The following is an 18284-nucleotide window of genomic DNA, read 5'->3' on the forward strand; positions in this document are numbered from 1 at the left end:
TCGTCTGACGCATGACATGAATACCAAGCCGATGGAAAGGGGATGACTTATCCTGTAGCTTTGGAAGGAGGCCGAGGGAAAGGAGAAGCAGCAGCAGATAAGGGCGCTAGATGTGGCAGTCTGGCTAATACTTCGTCACCACCATGACTGCGCCCACGTCCATCATACCTCCTGAAAGGGCGTCGTGTGCGAGCAGGCGATTGCGCCTCGTACGGTGAGTCGTTGCAGAGTCCGAGACAGCCGTGGCATCGTATGTGTAGTGCCGGGCTTGCTTGTTGTTGCAATAGCTCTCCGTTTAATTACCAGTATCCGTACAAAAGCATGTACATTGCTGACGTCAATGCCAAGAAGAACTACTGTAACATGAGATGACCTGAAAACGGGAGGAATGCAGCATAGGAAGGTTTGCAGACGTTTGGTGTAGGCACGTATCCGGGAGTGAGTGTGGGTGCTGTCTGTGGTGATGGCAGGCGCACGATGGATGCTCTGTCATGCAACGTGAAATATGCAATTATCTCATTGTACGTACATAGTGTCCTAATGCCTTCAGACGAAGACTCAGTCGCTCTTCCGGACGACTGATGAGACTGAGAATTGGGATCGGTCGCAGATTGAGGCAAGTGAAGCTGACGAGCCGCTTGGCACAGTCAGAAGTGACAGGATCTGTGTCTCTTCTTCTCCACGGCCAAGAGCCAAGCCACTCTGGGCCCAGGCGAGCCAACCAACCATACGAATACCTATCTGTACATTTACCTCCTTAGGTATCCATACCTCACCTGGGTCGTGGTACCTACCTAGGTACAGATAGGTATCCGTAGGATAGGTCGTGCTGCTAACATGGACGGCACTTTTGCGGGGCATGTGCCTAAAGCCCCTCAGTGTCCCCCCCCCCCCCCCCCCCCCCCCCCCCCCCGGAGGCGGGGGCCTCTTCACTGGTTGCACGAAACAGGCTCCCTCAGGCGCCTTCTCAAACACCGCGACTCGACCCGACTGCCGTCTTGCCGGTCTGGGCTGTTTCTCTGGGTCAAATGTGTGGATGTCAACGGTCCTCGGGTTCCGATGCTGATGATGATGAAAATGAAGACAGCATCAGCCCAAACGGGTCGCCGGTCTAGGGCGTACTCAGCTGCCCCTCCGAGTCCAGACGACATGTTCACAGGTAGCTGGCATTGACAGTGGACGTCCCTTCGTGTAGGTGTCTATGAAATATTTCATGCGTAAAACTGATGGCAGCTCCTCAGACCCTGCATTTTCAAGTCAGCAACCACTGGAAAGTTTGGTAAGCGCATACATCCAATGTACGGATGAACTTGGGCTTGCCTTACAGCGAGCGCCCTTCTCCACGGTAAGGCTGGGCTGGGCTGTCTGTTTGACACGCCGTGCCGCAGCAGTCGAAGGGTTGGAAAGAAGGCAGCACCTTGTCAGATTTTCTAAAGATAAAAAGGATTGGCGACGTTGCTCGAGGGCGCGAAGGCGCGGATGTACGGATGAGCCCTGCTGGCGACCTGGCGACCTGGAGGCTGGAGGTGTCTGAAGCTACCTTGAGGTACATCTCCTTGAGGCCTGAGACATGGTCTTTTTCCATAACGGCCAGGGCAGCCAATAGAAGCCTGCCCTCGATACCCATAATACAAAGCCACCAGCAGAGGGCCAGTAGGGAAGTATTAAAGGCTTACGAAGCCTGTGATCTGTCCGGATGCGGTCTTTAGAGGGCCCTCCAGAGCCCTCCTAGCAAACCAGATACCAGCTTTCGCGCCACTTAGCCAGGTACTTATACTACCACTACCTACGTAGGCGACGTTGAAGTAGCTGTGGTGGCTTGGAAAAAGACCATGTCTCAGGCCTCAAGGAGATGGCCGGCACTGCCACGCGACTGCTTACTACGTCCGTCGCGCATCGTGCGTGCCGCCGATTGTTTAAGGGTGGTCGCACTCCGAGTCTCCGACCTCCTACCTTAGGTTCTCTGTCTCCCGTCATTCTTGCACATCCCTTTTTGGATTGTGTGCTACATAGTATCGCATCTCTGGGCGAGTTCCGCTTGCCTTCTTGTCTCTTCCATATCACACAACAGAGGGGCCAACACTCTGTAACACGAAACATATCCCCTGCCCTGCCCTGCCCGCCCATTGCATCCTTGCTGGACCCGTGCCGAACAGCATCCTAGGCACAAAGTTCCACTGAGGTTTCTCCTCCAGGTCTCTCGACCATTGCCCGTCATCAAGCGTGTCTCGCTTTCTCTGGGCGCGCAGCAAAGGGTTCCTCTTCGCGTCTTAACTTGCACTCCTCCTTCCTCCTGCTTGAGTCCTTCCCCCGGCGCTGTGGTCCTCCGCCACCAGCCATCCCAACCTTTTCAGCTCGCCTGCACCGCAGCCGCATCCGCATCCACATCCGCGCCCGCCTTGCCGCCCTCAAGCTGCACGCCTTGTCCACCCAAACATCTCGTTTGCGCTTGTGCGGATCCCTTCCCCATTCCCATCCCACTCCCATACCCAGCACTTAAACTCTCTTTCATCTTTCCCTTATTCGTACCAAAGAGACCTAGACTAAAGAGGGCCTCAGGTACCTTCCCTAACTCCCTCCGGGTTCACCTGAAGTAGCTTGGACCCCCATTCGGATGACCTCCTCGACTTTCCTTCACTACTTCTACTCTTCATCCCCTCATGTCCACTTCCATTCCCCTCGCAAACCTCTCGCCCTCGTCGAGGCCGTCATACTACAAGATGCCCGAGTCACCCACACCGTATGAGAGGCGCTCACTGCGTTCCCCCCGTTCCCATTGGACTCCCTCCTTGATCGGCTCCTATGTGTTCGATTGGTTCGTCTTGCTCGTCGTTGCTGGCATTGGCGGTGTATTGGGAATCGTGACTCCAAACAAACGCCCCTTCTCAGTCCTCGACCCCAACATCTCGTAAGAATACTTGGCCTCGTCTTCTCTACTTCCGCTTGTACTGACCTGCCCACAAGCTTTCCCTTCACCGAGCACGAAACCGTCCCAATGTGGCTCGCCGCCATCTGCGCCGTTCTCGTCCCCATCATCATCATCGCCATCGTCTGCCTCGTTCTTGTTCCCGGAAATACGATTCCTAAGGGCACCCCAAACGCCCTCATCTGGAAGCGCAAGTTGTGGGAGTTACACGTCGGCTGGCTCGGGCTCGCGTTGGCTATGTGCGGTGCTTGGTTCATCACGAATGGCATGAAGAACATGTTCGGAAAGCCTCGACCCGATCTGCTTTCCCGCTGTCGGCCTGATCTGGAAAACTTCGCCAAGTACGTTGTTGGCGGTACCAATGCCAGCATCACCGGCCTTACTGGCGCAGCTGGCTTTGGACAGCTCGTATCCGCAGACATCTGCACGAATACCGACAAGCACACACTCGACGACGGCTTCCGAAGCTACCCCTCCGGTCACTCTAGCTCTGCCGCCGCTGGTTTGATTTACCTATCGCTCTTTCTCGCCAGTAAATTTGCCGTCACCTTGCCATTTGTTGCTACCAACAACGACGCTTCGTCACACTCGGCTTTTCCTTCTCGCCTCCAGAAATCGAGCTCTGATTACGAGGAAGTGCGATCGGGCGAGGGAGGCTCTCTCAACCCTGACACGTCAGCTGTCGCCAGAAACCTTGCCGAGCACAACAAAATCGTAACAGCTGTCCGCCGCCAGGCTGCCGCGCCCCCTATCTACCTCTTGACGATTGTCGTCCTCCCTTGGTTCGGATCCATTTTCATCGCAGGGTCTCGCTGGTTCGACTTCCGGCATCATGGCTTCGACATCTTGTTTGGCTACCTCATTGGCGTCTTCACTTCTATCTTCGCTTTTCGCTACTATCATCTTCCCATCCGCCAGGGTGCCGGATGGGCTTGGGGTCCTCGCAGCCATGACAAGGCGTGGTGGTCCGGGGTTGGCTCCTACAGCTATGCGACAGAGAAAGGCGACTTCATTCGGTCGGGCGATGAGGAGGAGGCATACATGTCGCGACCTGTTGGCCAGGCGACATCCACGCAATACGTTGGCAAGCCTGCATCAAATGATGGCTCTGGCCCTGAAAACAGGTTCTGATTGAAATTATTTTCTCATGGGTGAAAAGGCGGGCACGCGGGATCCATTGCGCTTTCCGCCCGGCATATTGGGCATAATTGGAGTTACACGGTATACCACCCGCCTACATGAGCTCGGCGGCGGTATTGGTCTTTTTTCTTTTTTTCTTTTTTGAGGGCCCGGTGTGGCACAGATACGACCGGTTATGGAATAGACTCGTGAATGAAAAGAATACCTACCTTTGGAAGTATCGCCTACTGCATGCCGCATGTGATAACGTTGACTGCCTGTGCATCGGCAAGCGCACGACGCTCCCCTACTCTCTGCGAAGCCATGCACTTGCAACACACGTAAGGTTGTGCTCTTCTCCATGAGGCATGCCGATCCTCTAGACACTAGAGGTACTCTTCCTGCGTTGCGTGGAGATGCCAATCCGAGAAGCGACTGCGCTACTGCCTCACCTGATCCGGCCACGAAGACAGGCAGTAAAATAAAGCTTGAAAATACCGTTATGTCATTATCCCATGGACCAAATCTATCGACGCGAGAGAAACACGTAAGGGCCTTATGTGAGTAGAGCCCGCCTAGTGCTTGGTCGCCAGTGGCTCATCCACGAGCCCCTCGACCGTCACGTACGCTGGAAAGGCACCGTCAGCCCCTTGACGTGATCACTGGCTCGTCATTTCAAGCTACGGTAACACCGTCGTTGCCACCCACTGCACGGTTATCGACACCCTCAAATTCGACATCATCATCGTCATCCAGAACATCATCGTCGCGGAACCCGCTATCCACCTCCATCTTCCGCAGGCGACGGCGCATCTCGTCCTTCTTCTGGTGTTGCCATCGAATCAGCGCAGCCGAGGCGTGAACTTTGAAGCCGTACACTCGGGGGACGTAACGCTCGACACTCTTGGTGGGGATCAGGGCTGGGTAGGCCTGAAAGATGATATTGTGGAAGGAGGTGCCAAAGTATGCACCGTCAATGGCCGCATGACGCGACGATTTGGGGTTGTAGATGTCTTCGCAGCGGGCACAGTAGAGCTTGACCGGCTTCAGGTTTGGGACGTCGGAGAGACCCATGGGCAGGAGCGGGTGGGAGTGGCACATGACGCGTGGACATTTGCCAAAGTCCGCCTTCTTGTACTTCTCGAGCTTCATATTTTTCTCACGTCAGCGATGTCGTCCAGGCGGCCAAGGAGCTGTCCTCGCTGAACAGGTCCGTTAGAGTAGGCAAGCATACCATCTTAGCAAGACCCCTCGTTGTGACGATGAACCGGGCATGGACGAGGCCATACAAGTGACGGGCCGACTTCTCGATTGTCTCTCTCATTTCGTCATCGCAGTCGAGATCGAAGACATCGGTAATGAGATCGAGCGCATATTGATAGTATTGAACTTCCGTGTTCAGTCCCGTCAGGTTGAAGCGGTCTGTAAGGTAGTCCTCGTCGATTTCGCAGAAGTACTCATTTCCGCGAGAAGATATGAACTATTCGAAAGCTAGCAGTTAGCAGACGTGCTCTTGCGAATGGTGGCTGCGCTGGTATTGCGACGATGGATGACGTTGATCGTGCGGCCATCCAAGTCGCGCGCGTGCGCCCAAGTATGTTGCAGTCCATGACCACCTCATCCAGCCCTTCGATCCAACAGAACGAAATTCTGACGCCGTCCGTTTTTTGACGAGGAAGGAGAATCGCAGGTGAGGTCACTTACCCAATCGCGCCAATAGCTCGTATAGTCGCTATCTGACTCGCTGCCAAAGTCGTCCATCATACTGAAGAAGGTGCGCTTTGTGCGTGACAAGCTTTCAGAGCATGGCCAGGCTGAGATGTTGCAGTGACTAGTCGCCGTATCTATCTGTGGACTGGCAGTTGGTTCGGTGGTGGGTGTTGAAGTGGAAATGGTTGGTCGACAGCAAAGGTCTTTCGTCGGGCGTTGATTGACGCCGGTTCTCTGAGGTGTGTTCCATGTTCCCATCTGCAGGGCAACGCGATTAGCGGGGCTTTCGGTGCGGTCAGGGAGGGGGCGGGGGTTGCCATCGGTACGTACCTGCGGCTGTCTTCCTTCGACTACTTAATGCGTAGGATATGGGCAACTTGACGATGGCTTGGATACACTGTTGGAAAACAACTGCGAATTCAACTTTGCGCACGATAGGAGAATCATCTTGATATTTGGCAGCGAGCATGCGAGCCCAGGCCGGATTCTCATGTATTTGGCGTTAATATTTCAACGCCCGTCGGAGCTAAAACTCGCAGCATCGCTAACCGATTGGCCTTCCGACTCCATATCATCACTCTGCTCTGCATACTTGAGCCCTAAGCCGTTCATGGCTCTATTACCAGGAACCGGAACACCCAGCCTCGTCATCATCCCAGATGAATTCTGGTCGTTCCTTACGGTTATGTTGACACCCTCCATCGCCTCACGTAGAGAGTCACCTGTTTCGTCCATGGCCGCCAGAAAGCGTGCCAACTCTTTACACAATTCCCAATCGCCCTCCTTCATCGCTCTCGACAACAGCCGGACTGTTTGCTCCGAGGCAGAGCCAAGATCATCCAGAGTGTGTAGAATGATCAGATAGCCTCCGGCGGTTTTGAGAGATCCTCGTTGAAGCGACTCCTCAAAAAGCTCTTGGACTGGGGGGAGATACGCGAATAGCGTCCGCCATTGCCTAACCTCAGTTTTCCTCGTGCACTGCACAACGATATCAAGATACTGCTTGAATGACGATAGCAATGATAGCACACGCGGGAGGATCGCTTCTTCTGGGGTTGGTCCAGAATCTACCTCGTCATCTAGGACTTTATGGAGCAAGACCTCTAAAGCGTGTGCAAAATACTCCAGGTTTTGATACTGCTCCGATAACTTGACTGCGTCTACAGCATGGTTCTCAGCCAACAGGAAACGCAGAATGTCCGGTAAGAAGAGGTGTGTCTATTCAAATCATCAGCGTACGCTTTTTTTTTTTTTTTTTTTTTTTTTTTTTTTTTTGGATTATGGGCGGACAAACCCTGATGGTAAAGCGGAAGAAGGAGAAGCTGATATCCCTTCGTTGCACAAGATCGGCTTCAACGCCAAGGACGATGCCTTTCCCAAGTAGAGTCGAAAGAGGGTAAAAGTCTAACGGAACTGAGATTGTTTTCGGCAACTCTCGAGACGCCTCGCTCGATGCTGCCCGGAGCACCTCTTGCACATCAGGCCAGAGCTTGAACTCTTGGCCATCGAACACCCAGAGGGAGTTGCGCAAAGACAAGTCACTGCCCGCAGACGCAAGCTCTTCGGAGCGCATGACAGTGGTGTCGAAGTGAGGCTGGTCTCTCATGCTCACGTGGAACTCCACGTTTTGAGCAATGACCTTCATGTCGTATTTGAGATGCCCTTCGTGATTTAACGATGGCTGTAGCAAAACCAGCTTAGCATCAACTAAAAACAGAACCGACGCCACTGCAACATCTTGCGACGGGTCTCCATCAATAAGTTGACTATCTGGCAAGATCCAGCTGAGACCGCGTACTCTGGCAGGTGACCGCACAATCCCATGAAATGCGATCTGTCCTAGCTGCACCAGTCTTATGGAACCGCCGCCCGAAGGCGCAAAGATGAAGTGGTATAGTAAGTTCTCGTATGTGTAGACGAGAAGCGAATCTTCCCCCGAGGAGGCCACCAGAACTACGGGAGCTGGCAACTGCTGGGTATGCAACACAAGTGAACTGTCTAGAGCTGTTTCTCTCGAATAGAGGCGGAGCTCGTGGGACTTGTTCGCCTCGATTGCAGCCACCAGTATATGTTGGTACCAGCACATGCTGCCCCTGACTTGGAACTCATTTTCCATGGCCTCATTGACGAATGTCTTCCAACGACCACTGTTGACGCTGTAATGGGCCAGGCCGCGCCGTCCAGCTACCGCCACGTACCGACCATCTGGTGAAATGACTGTATGGCGAATGGGCCATTGCTGAAGCAAATATGACGGAGGCACTTTGGTCGTGTGCCACAGATGCGGCTCGGCCGAAATGCTCGCGAGATCTGGCAAATCGTATCCGCGGTAGATCATAACGTTCGTGTTGGTCTGAAGTACTGTGCGTAGGAGGTTGGCCGCGTTGTAACAACTGACAACGGCACTCCTGGCCATTTCTAGTACCCAGATTGCTTCATGGCGACGATTAGTGATCAGAAGCTCGGTGCCACTACCGAGCCAAACGGCATCGCCCACGCCAGCAATCCAGTCTTCCCCGTTGAACTCAACTACGGCTTCGTGCGTGCCAAAGCTGTGACTGCCCGGTTTCCCGTAGACACTCCAGGTAGCCCACCCGCTCTCAAAACCGGCAAATAAGCAGTAGCCATCGGGAGAGTAGCTCAAAGTGGTCAGTGAGCCGCACACTGTCGACGACACAGGCAAGGTATGGGCGTGGGACGGTGGTATGTTGCCAGCATAATCTCGGGCAGAATAGACACGTATACCACCGTCGGCGCATCCAACAGCAATCAAAGAAAACCTGGCGTTGACGACTGCTCGTTTGGCGAATTCCGCAGGTCCATGTGGCGTATGAAAGCAGTAGCCCTTGAATAACTTTTTTGGGTCGGCTTCCTGAGATTCTGGCTCAGATAGCTCCTTTGAGTTCAACCGCTGCACTGCATAAACCTTGCCGTCGCTCGTAATCCAAGTCGAGAGGTTCATGGGTCGGTCGTGGGTCATTTCCAAAATCGTAATCTTCTTCTCTAACCATCCCATTCGACTTATTATTTCCGTCTTTGTCTGGCTGCCACTGTGGTCTGGAGTCCACCGGATGCATTGGATAGCTGCGGGCTTTCGTGTGGCCACAACTAGCTCGTCGTCCAAAGCCAGTGCGCTTTCAATGCCGGCGTCGACTTTGATGACCATCCTAAAGCGGACACTTACGTCGCGAACCCCTTGACCCTCACCGGGACCCCACAGAATTTGATCTGGCGCCGCGCTTCCGGGGCCCCCATGGTGATTTTGGCGACGTCGCTGAACATTTGCATAGCTCGGAAAATAAGGCTTGTAAACCTGAGCCTCGGAGTCTGTTGCAAGGGAGTATGTGATGAGGTAGCCCAAGGTCGTCCGAACGACAAGAATGGCTGAGTCGGGTCGCAACAGTAGATCCACGTTCTCACCGTATGTCGAAAGAGAAGTTTCAGAGCGGACGACGACGGCAAGTATCACTGTAGGCTTGGGTGTGTCAGCATGGCTCGCCAAACGAAGAGGTGTCGCTGGAAGAAGCCACTAAAGGGCAGGCAGACGAACCTTGGCTTGCCATATTGTCATGGACGTCGAGGTTATCACAGCGAATAGCTGACCACCACGAGAGATGCGCAGAGCAAGAACAGGGTCTTTCAGAGGAATGTTGTTGCTGAGGCGTGGCGATGAATGCCAATTGTTTGGGTCATGGGCGTCGTCATCAACTGATTGGATGGCGGGTGTCATTGGTGTCAGCGGGGTGGCAAGCTCAACATCGTCATGTTGCGGTGTCGATCGAGTATTCAGGTTCGACGATGGAGAGGAATCGCTTCGCGACCGGCTGTCGAAGGGGCTGGGTAGGCCATCGTGGGAGACAACTAGGTTGAACGCAGGACCAGACCTGCTGCTCGTGGCGAAAATTCTGGGGGTCCCTATGGGCCAATACATTTCGACGAGGTCCTCAGTCGATAGTTCCTGTGTTCGCTGCAGCGTTGCCGTTGCAATGGCAGTATGTCGTCGGGAGCGAATGGGTACGCGGAGGCTCGCCGGGCCGGGGTACAGGTTTCCTTTTTCGCACTCCAGACAGACACTGCTCTGATCATGGCCGCTGCTAGATTCAATCAAGAAGCCTCATTTTCTGACAGGGGCTTATGCGACATTGAAGTCCTACCATGTGCTGTGCAGCGCGAGCGAGAAACAGGGAGGGACGGGAGAAGATGGTGTCGGGAATACGGTGAGGTTGGCGGCCGTCAAGTGTCATGGTAGGTGGTTTTGGGAGCCGACGGAGCTTGCAAGGTCGCCGCCAACGTTAGGGGCTGCCGAAACTCTGGAGCTCCCACCTGCACTCATTTGCGTTTGCCTTACCCAAAACCCCTATCAGTGCGCGATTTATTACCCCTCTACGCTACTTTTACCTATTTATACGTGCTAACACTAAAAACGCATTAATTAATATAAATTATTATATAAATTAATTATTAATAGCTTTAAAAAAGCTTTTTTTTACTAGAATTTATATTCTATTTTTCTTTTTATCTTTATAAAGTTAACTCCTCTTAAGTATATATATTAGGGCGCTATAGGGGGCTAAAACTATTACTAAATATATTAATTTAGGGTTTATAATATTATTATTATCTATTTAGCTAGTATTATTAGTAAATTAATATATATTATTATAAAATCTAAGTATAAATTAACTATTAATATTATTAATAAGACTCTTTTTATTATATAATACTTATAGGATTATATTTTATTTTCTAATAGTAAGGTACTTCTAATATATTAACGCTAGAGATCTTATTACTAAACCTATTTAGTAATATAAAATATATATAATATAGCCTTCTTACTATTTATCCTCTTTATTAGTGTTATATTTAATTAAAATTATATTAATATTATAGAGTAAATAATACTAAAGTTATTAAGTAGTAAGTAATAAGCTTAGCTAAAGGAGTTATTATTTATACTTTACTTTAATAATAAGTTAATTATAAAACTTATTAAGTATAATATTTTAATAGTTTAAATTTATTATTAATAATAAGAGGTATCTAAAGATATATTAAAACTATATTAATTAATAGGTTTTAAGTATTATAAGATAATATTAATCTATAAAGAAGTAATTTTTAAGTTTTTATATAATAAAACTAATTATTACTTTAATAAAGTTTAAGGTTTTTTTATAGAAGAGTTTAATTTATTTATATTTATATTAGTAATCTCTTATTACTTTAAAAAGATATAGTAGAAGAAGAAGAAGATTTAATATATTACTTAGTAATAAAACTAAGCTATATAAGAAGTATATATTATATTAATTTATAACTATATTATTAATTTATTTATTTTTATTAATAAGAGTAGTATTAATTATTAAAGTAGTGTTAAATATATAAGCTAAGTACTAAAAGATATAAAGCTATTAAAATAGAGTATTATAAAAAGAGGTATATAGTATTATATTTTATTAATCCTTATTATTAATAGTTTTTTTAATTATATTATTTATTTTAGATATATAGATACTAATAGCTTTTTATTTTAGATTAAGAACTTTATACTACTAAAAATAAGGAAGTTTCTTAGTTTAAAATTAGTCTTAGTTATAGATAATATAGCGTAATATAACTAGAATAGTTAGAGGATACTTATTAATAATATATAAAGCATTAACTACTACAGTACTACAGTACTACATACTACATGTAGTTGTAGTATGTAGTATACTACAACGAAAAATCTAATACTACAACTACACTACATACTACTGTAGTTGTAGTATGTAGTATACTATATACTACAAATTATACTACATTTTAGCTATAATATTATATATAATATTCTATATTAATAGTATTATTTATAGGTTTTTATGAAGTGCTTATTATAAGTTATATATAATTTAATAATATAAACTTATTAAGATATCTTTATTAGTTAATTTATAAAATAATAATATATATATATTAATTATTATTAATAATATATTATAACTAGTACTATTATAATTAATATTATAATTATTAATTATTAGTTATTTAACTATATAACTAAAAACCTATTATAAATAATTATTAGTTAATAAATTAGAATTAAATAACTAGTTTTTTAAGTGTAGTATATAGTATTATACTACAGTACTACAGATTTAAAAGTGGGGCTATAGTATACTACATACTACAAAAAGTGGAGCTGTAGTATACTACAAATATAATTTCAGTACTACAACTACACTACACTACATATAGTATATAGTATACTACATAGTTATAGTACTACTACGTAGTACTTATCATAGCTCTAATAATATAACGTTAAGTTATAGTATTTACTTATATACTTATTAGATTTTAACCTTATTAAGGTGTTTTTTAGTAACCTTAAAAACTACTTATAGAAGTAGTATATAAAGTATAAATAGATTAAGGTAATAAATACCTTTTTTATAAACTTTCTTTATAATTATACTTTTAAAATAGCTTAAAATATTAATACTATCTTATATTATTTTTATTATTATAGTATTTATATTAAAAAAGATAAAGATATTAATAGAGAGGAGAACTTACTATAAAGTTAAGTTTATAGCTATAGTTATATTTAACTTTAATACTATTAAAAGCTTTCTTACTTAAAAGAATATAATATTAATATAAAATAAAATAATTTAATCTTAATAGTTAGTTAGCTTTATAACACCTTAATTATAATATATTTCTCTTTAGCTATAGCGTTAGAGGTATATCCTATTTATTAAATAAATTACTATTAGTTATTAAGGTTAAAATCTTTATATTTATATAAAGAAATAGGAAAAAAACCCTCTCTACCTATTAAAACTTATTATTATTATTATTATTAAATAATTAAGTAAAAGAAGTAATAAGAGAGTAAATATTATTAGTTACTTTAATTAGAAGGTTTTATTTAATATTAGCAGTCTAGTTAACCTATATAAGTAGGTATTATAGTTCACTCTATACTTTTTTTCATAATACTAAAACCTAATAGTAGCACTTTAACTTATACTTAATCTTAATAAAGTAAATAAATAAATCTTAGTATAACTAGTTATTAACGCTTAGCTTAATATATCCCTAGTAAAAGAGCATAGGTAGGTAAGCAGTAGAGCAATAAAACATACTAATAAGAGCGTTATTTACAATACTATTATTTATAAGCATGTTATTTGCAATATTATGAAGGCGTTATTCTATAATATAGCTAAAGCTTAGTAATAGCTTAAACCTATACTTAAAGGTATAAACTTAATAGTATAACTCTTTATATAGCTAAAAAGGTTCTTATAGCTATAATATAAAAACTTAACTACTATTTTAAATAAGGTTTTAAGCTTATTCCTTATATCCTCCTATATATATAATAACCTTATATAATATCTTTCCCCCTTATTATAACTATATATAAACTAAGTAAAGCTATACTAAATAACTTAATTTATAAGACTAAAGTTAATAAAATTAAAAGCTCTAAGTATAGTAACTTTATTTATACTAATAAAAAGACTTTACTTAAATTTACTTAGAAGTACTTACTTAAGATAGCTAATAAGCGTGAGATATTAAAGTTATATAGCTTTAAAATTAATATAGAAATAGTTAAAACTACTAATAATAATTCTAATACTTATAACTACTTTATAGATTTCCTTAAAATAGCTAAAGTAACTTAAGGGCTTAATAAGTTAGGAAAAGTGAATTTAATAGCGAGAGTATAGCTAATAGTAGTAGAGCTCTTCTTATATTAAGACTATATAGTAGGGCGGAAAACGTTATCTATTATAACGTAGACGTCTAAATAGTAGAGGAGATAATAGAAGATAGGCGTGGATCGAATATAGCGTGAAGGGTGGGTGCAGCTCAGAGGAGTGGAGATAGAGGTAGCTAGAGGAAGATAGTTAACTTGGTTTATTGTAATAGTTGAAGTCTGATAGAGGAGCGTAGAGGCAAAGATAATATCTAAGTAGTCATGTAACCTAAAGGTTATTAGTAGAGGGCGAGGGGACTAGTCTAGCTTTTGCAGTTAATACTAGTTAAATTTCACAATATAAGGCTAGCAGCCTAAGGTTTTATTTAATAGTATTAGCTAGAAGTATTATATTATTTAGAAGTATTATATTATCTATTTAAAAATCTATTAGCTTTTAATATTATAAAGGGGTAAATATAAACTATAGTTAGTTATTAAATCTATAATATTTTACTTAACTAGGAATTATTTAATTTTACTTCTAATTATCTCTATAATACCTATAGGGATATTATTCTTATTAAACTAATTAATTAGTGTTTTTTAAAAGGATTTAAGTTAGAAATAAACCTATAGAATAGTATTAAGAGTAGTAAAGAGATTAATATCTTATTTAGTATCCCTAATTCCTTTTATTCTTTATAAATATTTTAGATATTTATAGAGAAGTTATAATATAAGTTTAATCTAAAGGATAAGTAAAGAAGAGGATAAAATTAGTAAATCCTACTTCTTAATATATAGTAGTATTAATAGTAGTTTTATTAGTAGTAATATTAGTAATAATAACTAAGTAGGAGTATAATAGTTATAATAAGGATAAATTAGTAGTATAAAGTTATAGAATAGTAATAGTAATAGTATATTAACTTAGTTTATAATATAGAAGCTAGAAGAGAGTAGATTAAGTTTATTAATATTATTTCTACTATTTCTATTATTATTTACTCTTAGTATAACCTCACTCTATAACTTAGATTTATTCTTATAGAAATAGTTATTATAGTATAAAGTTATATTAATAATAATATTCTCTAGAAGCTTATTAATAATTATTTCTCTATTAATTATAGCTTTTACTTAAACTATAATATATTATTTATAGATCTAAAGATAAATAAGTAAGCTTAATAAAGTAAAAAGATAAGTAATATAGTAGTTATTAGTAATATTATTATAATTATTAAAATACTTAACTCCTAACTTATATCTATAGAGGGTTTAGATTACTTAGTATATATCTTAAATCTTTTTCTACTTTAACTTATTAATTAATAATAAGTTACTCTATTATTTCTATTAATATAACAGTTTATTAGTATTACTAAGCTTAATAAGAATAAGCTTAATAAAGTTATTATTTTAATATAAAGTTTATAAAGTTATACTAAGTTATAAAAGTATTTTAATAAAGTTTTAAAATAGTATTACTCTAACTAAAGGGGTTATTTAAATAAAACTTATACTAAATAATATTAGAGATAACTACTAAAATTTATAATAATAGCTTATAGAGATTAATATATATTAGTTAAGTAGTTTTAATATAATAAAAGTAATAATCTTAACCTATAATAACTTATTCTTCTTTTTATTATTCTTAATAATATTACTAATCTATCCTTAATACTTAAATAGCTATAAGTCCTAATTATTAAGTTTTTAGTAGTTAATATAAAATATCTCTTTAGAGAATATAATTTAATAATTTATATTAAAGAGAAAAATAACTTAAGTAGAGTTAAATATAAAAGAGTAATTATAATATTATAAAGTATATTTATAATAGAAGTTTTTAATTATATTATAGATAATATACTTAGTTTAGTTATCTATATTCTCTTATTTAATCTCCTTAACCTTAATATTTAGTTATATCTTAATATTATTCTTAGAAATCTTAATCTCTATATAAACTTAAAGTTTTATAAGAAGTAGTAATAATAATAATAGTTATAATAGAGGTAGTAATAAATACTTATTAAATAGGTTATTTTCTTTAGTAATAAGATTAATTAATAGCTTTATAATAATCTTAATAATAGCTTTAGTAGTAGCTTTAATAATAATATTAATATTATTAACTTCTAGCTATTATATCTCTTTAACCTTATTAATATTATTATTTATTACTTTTAATATTAATAAGTTATATTATTTATCTATAAAGTTTATTTATAACTAAAGCTATTAAGTAATAATTTTAATTATAGTTTTATATATATTATTATTAATATAAAACCCTCTTTTTTTTATATTTACTTTATTTTAAGAGTTCTAATTACTATTATACTCCTTATTAATTAAGCTAGCTTTATTTCTCTTAAAGCTAATAGAAGATTTTACTATCTTTTTTATAGTTAGTTAGAAGTTTCTTATTATAGCTATTTTATTAAAAATAATATATTTTAGGTTAGATTAAAATTAATATAATATAAGCTCTTTTTTATAATTTTCTTTTTAAAAAATTAAAATAAATAAAAAGGATTTTTATATTATTAGTTTTATTAGTAGAAATCTTAGTTTTAAGGAGATATTCTTACTTTTATATAATACTACTAACTTTAATAACTATATTAGTTATATAGAGATTATATTATTATTATCTTACTTTAGTATTATAATATTATACTTATATTATGCTCTAAATAGTATTAAAAAGCTTAAATTATATTAAAAAGTATATTAATTAATATTAATAGTATTATTGTTAATAGTAAAAAGTAGCGTAGAGGGGTAATAAATCGCGTACTAATAGGGGTTTTAGGTAAGGCAAACGCAAATGAGTGTGGTTGACCCACAGTGCACTACTCCATCAGGTACCCTCCTCACCGTGTGAAGGTTTCCATATTAGGTAATCGTGAAAGGAGCGGCAGGGTCGACTGACTTCGCAACCACACCTTGCTGTCGACAGCGCCTCAACTACACTATGTCCCCAGGTGCAACGCGTGAGGTTGCGGCAAAACAAGGCAGAAGCACCCCGTAAAATATTTTGGCGAATTCAAAATTTCGTCTTGGATCGCATCTACGACAAGACTAGCGTGTGAGTGATGAGAGAGGCCCATTACAATCATCCTACGCCGAGTGCTCACTAACCAGACATGTTCAAGTTTCGTGCATCGCTCATTTCGTCAACCTTGATTTGCGCAGCATACAATGGCACCTCCTCGCACACGACCAAGTCTCTCAAAAGAGAGGATGCCTACCTATCTGGCAGGACTGAAGAGTCAGCCCTACCATGACCCAGGCTCAAGCTCGAGAGGACACAGGTAAGTCTGAGAGCTACGGTGCAATCCTCTGGGCTTCGGACATGCCTGCTAAATCACTCGTTGCTCTAGCTTGCGATCCATTGCGTGGAGTCCTCTGGGCACGTTGATCGCGACTGGATCATCAGACAAAACCCTGCGCGTCTGTAAGTACTTTTGGCACGATTGCTGAAGTACGAAAGCTGACGTGTCCAACTTGACTAGGGAATCCTGAGAAGCCAAACGTACGCTTCTCTACCGACTTGAAGGGCCACTCGGCCCCAATTGAGAAAGTCGCTTTCAATCCGGTTAAGGACGCCGAATTATGCAGTGTTAGCAATGATGGTGTTGTAAAGTTCTGGGATGTTCGATCAAAAACCTGCATCAACGAGATCAAGGGCCTGGGGGATGCGTTCACCCTTGCGTGGGCACCTGATGGCGAATCTCTAGTTGTTGGTAACAAGGTTCGGTAACCCATGGTTCTCTTCTTCTTCTTTTCAAGGGAGCCATACTCACCCCAGGCAGACGGACAATATCTTCGTTCTGTCACCAACTCAATCCACGCCCGTCGCATCTCATCAGCAGCCTGGCCAGACCAACCAAATTGCCTTCTGCTGGAGCGGCAAGAAGATCTTTCTCACAACCGGAGAGGGAAAAACCCGCATCCTTACATATCCGGACTTCCAGCCTGCGTTCCAGCTCGACTACGGGACCGAGCCTCAAGAGTTTACACTCAGTGGTCATACATCTTCGTGTCTTTCAGCTGAGATGCAGGCCACAGGGCGGTATCTTGCCACAGGTGGTTCCGACTCCATCATATCTCTCTGGGATACAGCAGACTGGATCTGCCAACGAACCATCACAAGCATGGTGGGCCCTGTGCGGTCTATCAGTAAGTTCACGATTGTGGATAGTGGAATCCTGTGCGCGGTTCTAATTGCCACAAAGGCTTCACATTTGACGGCAACTTCTTGGTCGGGGGTAGTGACGAGGGTGAGTAGGCCTAGGCACCAGCTTAAATTAGATGTTGGGGAGGCTAATCATGTCCATAGGATCCGGGCTAGACATCAGGCATGTCGAATCCGGTGATCAAGTGCATACTCTCAAAACAGCCGGGCCATGCCCAGTCGTGTCCTGGGCTCCGACTCGATACTGCTTGGCTTACAGCGATTTAGGGATTCTCCGCATCGTCGGTGTAGACGCCGAGAAGAAGTGAAATAACTGTGGTGGTGAATCCGGATGTCAAGGGCTCGAGGGGTTGGTAGCTGGGAGTAAGGGTGAAACCCAAATCAGATGTGAATAGATTGTCGCGATCGGGTAAGTCAGCATAGAGCGACCGTCCACGGACGCGAGATGGCGATGTTGAGAGTTTCGACTCGGCTGACAAGATGGGGTATTTGCGTAGCAAGAGTCAGCGCGGACGAAATTGAAGCCGAGGGTGAGTATACTTGCCGTTTCTGCAGTCATTGGCGGGTGAGGCTGTGTGGATGCGCAGCCAAGTACGTATGAGCTTGAACGT

General features: G+C 41.9%; 4 protein-coding genes across 4 annotated transcripts; 2 read left to right on the forward strand and 2 right to left on the reverse strand.

The window, feature by feature from the left end:
• Nucleotides 1-2660: 2660 nt before the first annotated feature.
• On the forward strand, nt 2661-4057 carry CGCS363_v009444 (putative lipid phosphate phosphatase 3; the record flags this gene model as incomplete). Its single annotated transcript, XM_036641293.1, has 2 exons — nt 2661-2908; nt 2965-4057. The coding sequence occupies 2 exons, from the start codon at nt 2661-2663 to the stop codon at nt 4055-4057; spliced, it is 1341 nt and encodes a 446-aa protein (XP_036493013.1).
• A 663-nt stretch (nt 4058-4720) lies between these two features.
• ckb-2 (Casein kinase II subunit beta-2) lies at nt 4721-5809 on the reverse strand (the record flags this gene model as incomplete). The annotated part of the gene is made up of 3 exons (XM_036641294.1): nt 4721-5191; nt 5280-5525; nt 5750-5809. 3 exons carry the CDS (start codon nt 5807-5809, stop codon nt 4721-4723), a joined length of 777 nt encoding a protein of 258 aa, XP_036493012.1.
• A 456-nt stretch (nt 5810-6265) lies between these two features.
• Ric1 (RAB6A-GEF complex partner protein 1) lies at nt 6266-9686 on the reverse strand (the record flags this gene model as incomplete). Its single annotated transcript, XM_036641295.1, has 3 exons — nt 6266-6973; nt 7050-9230; nt 9306-9686. The coding sequence occupies 3 exons, from the start codon at nt 9684-9686 to the stop codon at nt 6266-6268; spliced, it is 3270 nt and encodes a 1089-aa protein (XP_036493015.1).
• Nucleotides 9687-16718: 7032 nt separating this feature from the next.
• On the forward strand, nt 16719-17981 carry THO3 (THO complex subunit 3; the record flags this gene model as incomplete). Its single annotated transcript, XM_036641296.1, has 6 exons — nt 16719-16789; nt 16859-16932; nt 16991-17229; nt 17291-17657; nt 17714-17758; nt 17818-17981. 6 exons carry the CDS (start codon nt 16719-16721, stop codon nt 17979-17981), a joined length of 960 nt encoding a protein of 319 aa, XP_036493014.1.
• Between the last annotated feature and the right edge of the window lie 303 nt (nt 17982-18284).

Source organism: Colletotrichum siamense, assembly GCF_013390195.1.
Source record: "Colletotrichum siamense strain Cg363 chromosome Unknown KSG_Cg363_contig06, whole genome shotgun sequence".
In the NCBI taxonomy this organism is placed as follows: domain Eukaryota; kingdom Fungi; phylum Ascomycota; class Sordariomycetes; order Glomerellales; family Glomerellaceae; genus Colletotrichum; species Colletotrichum siamense.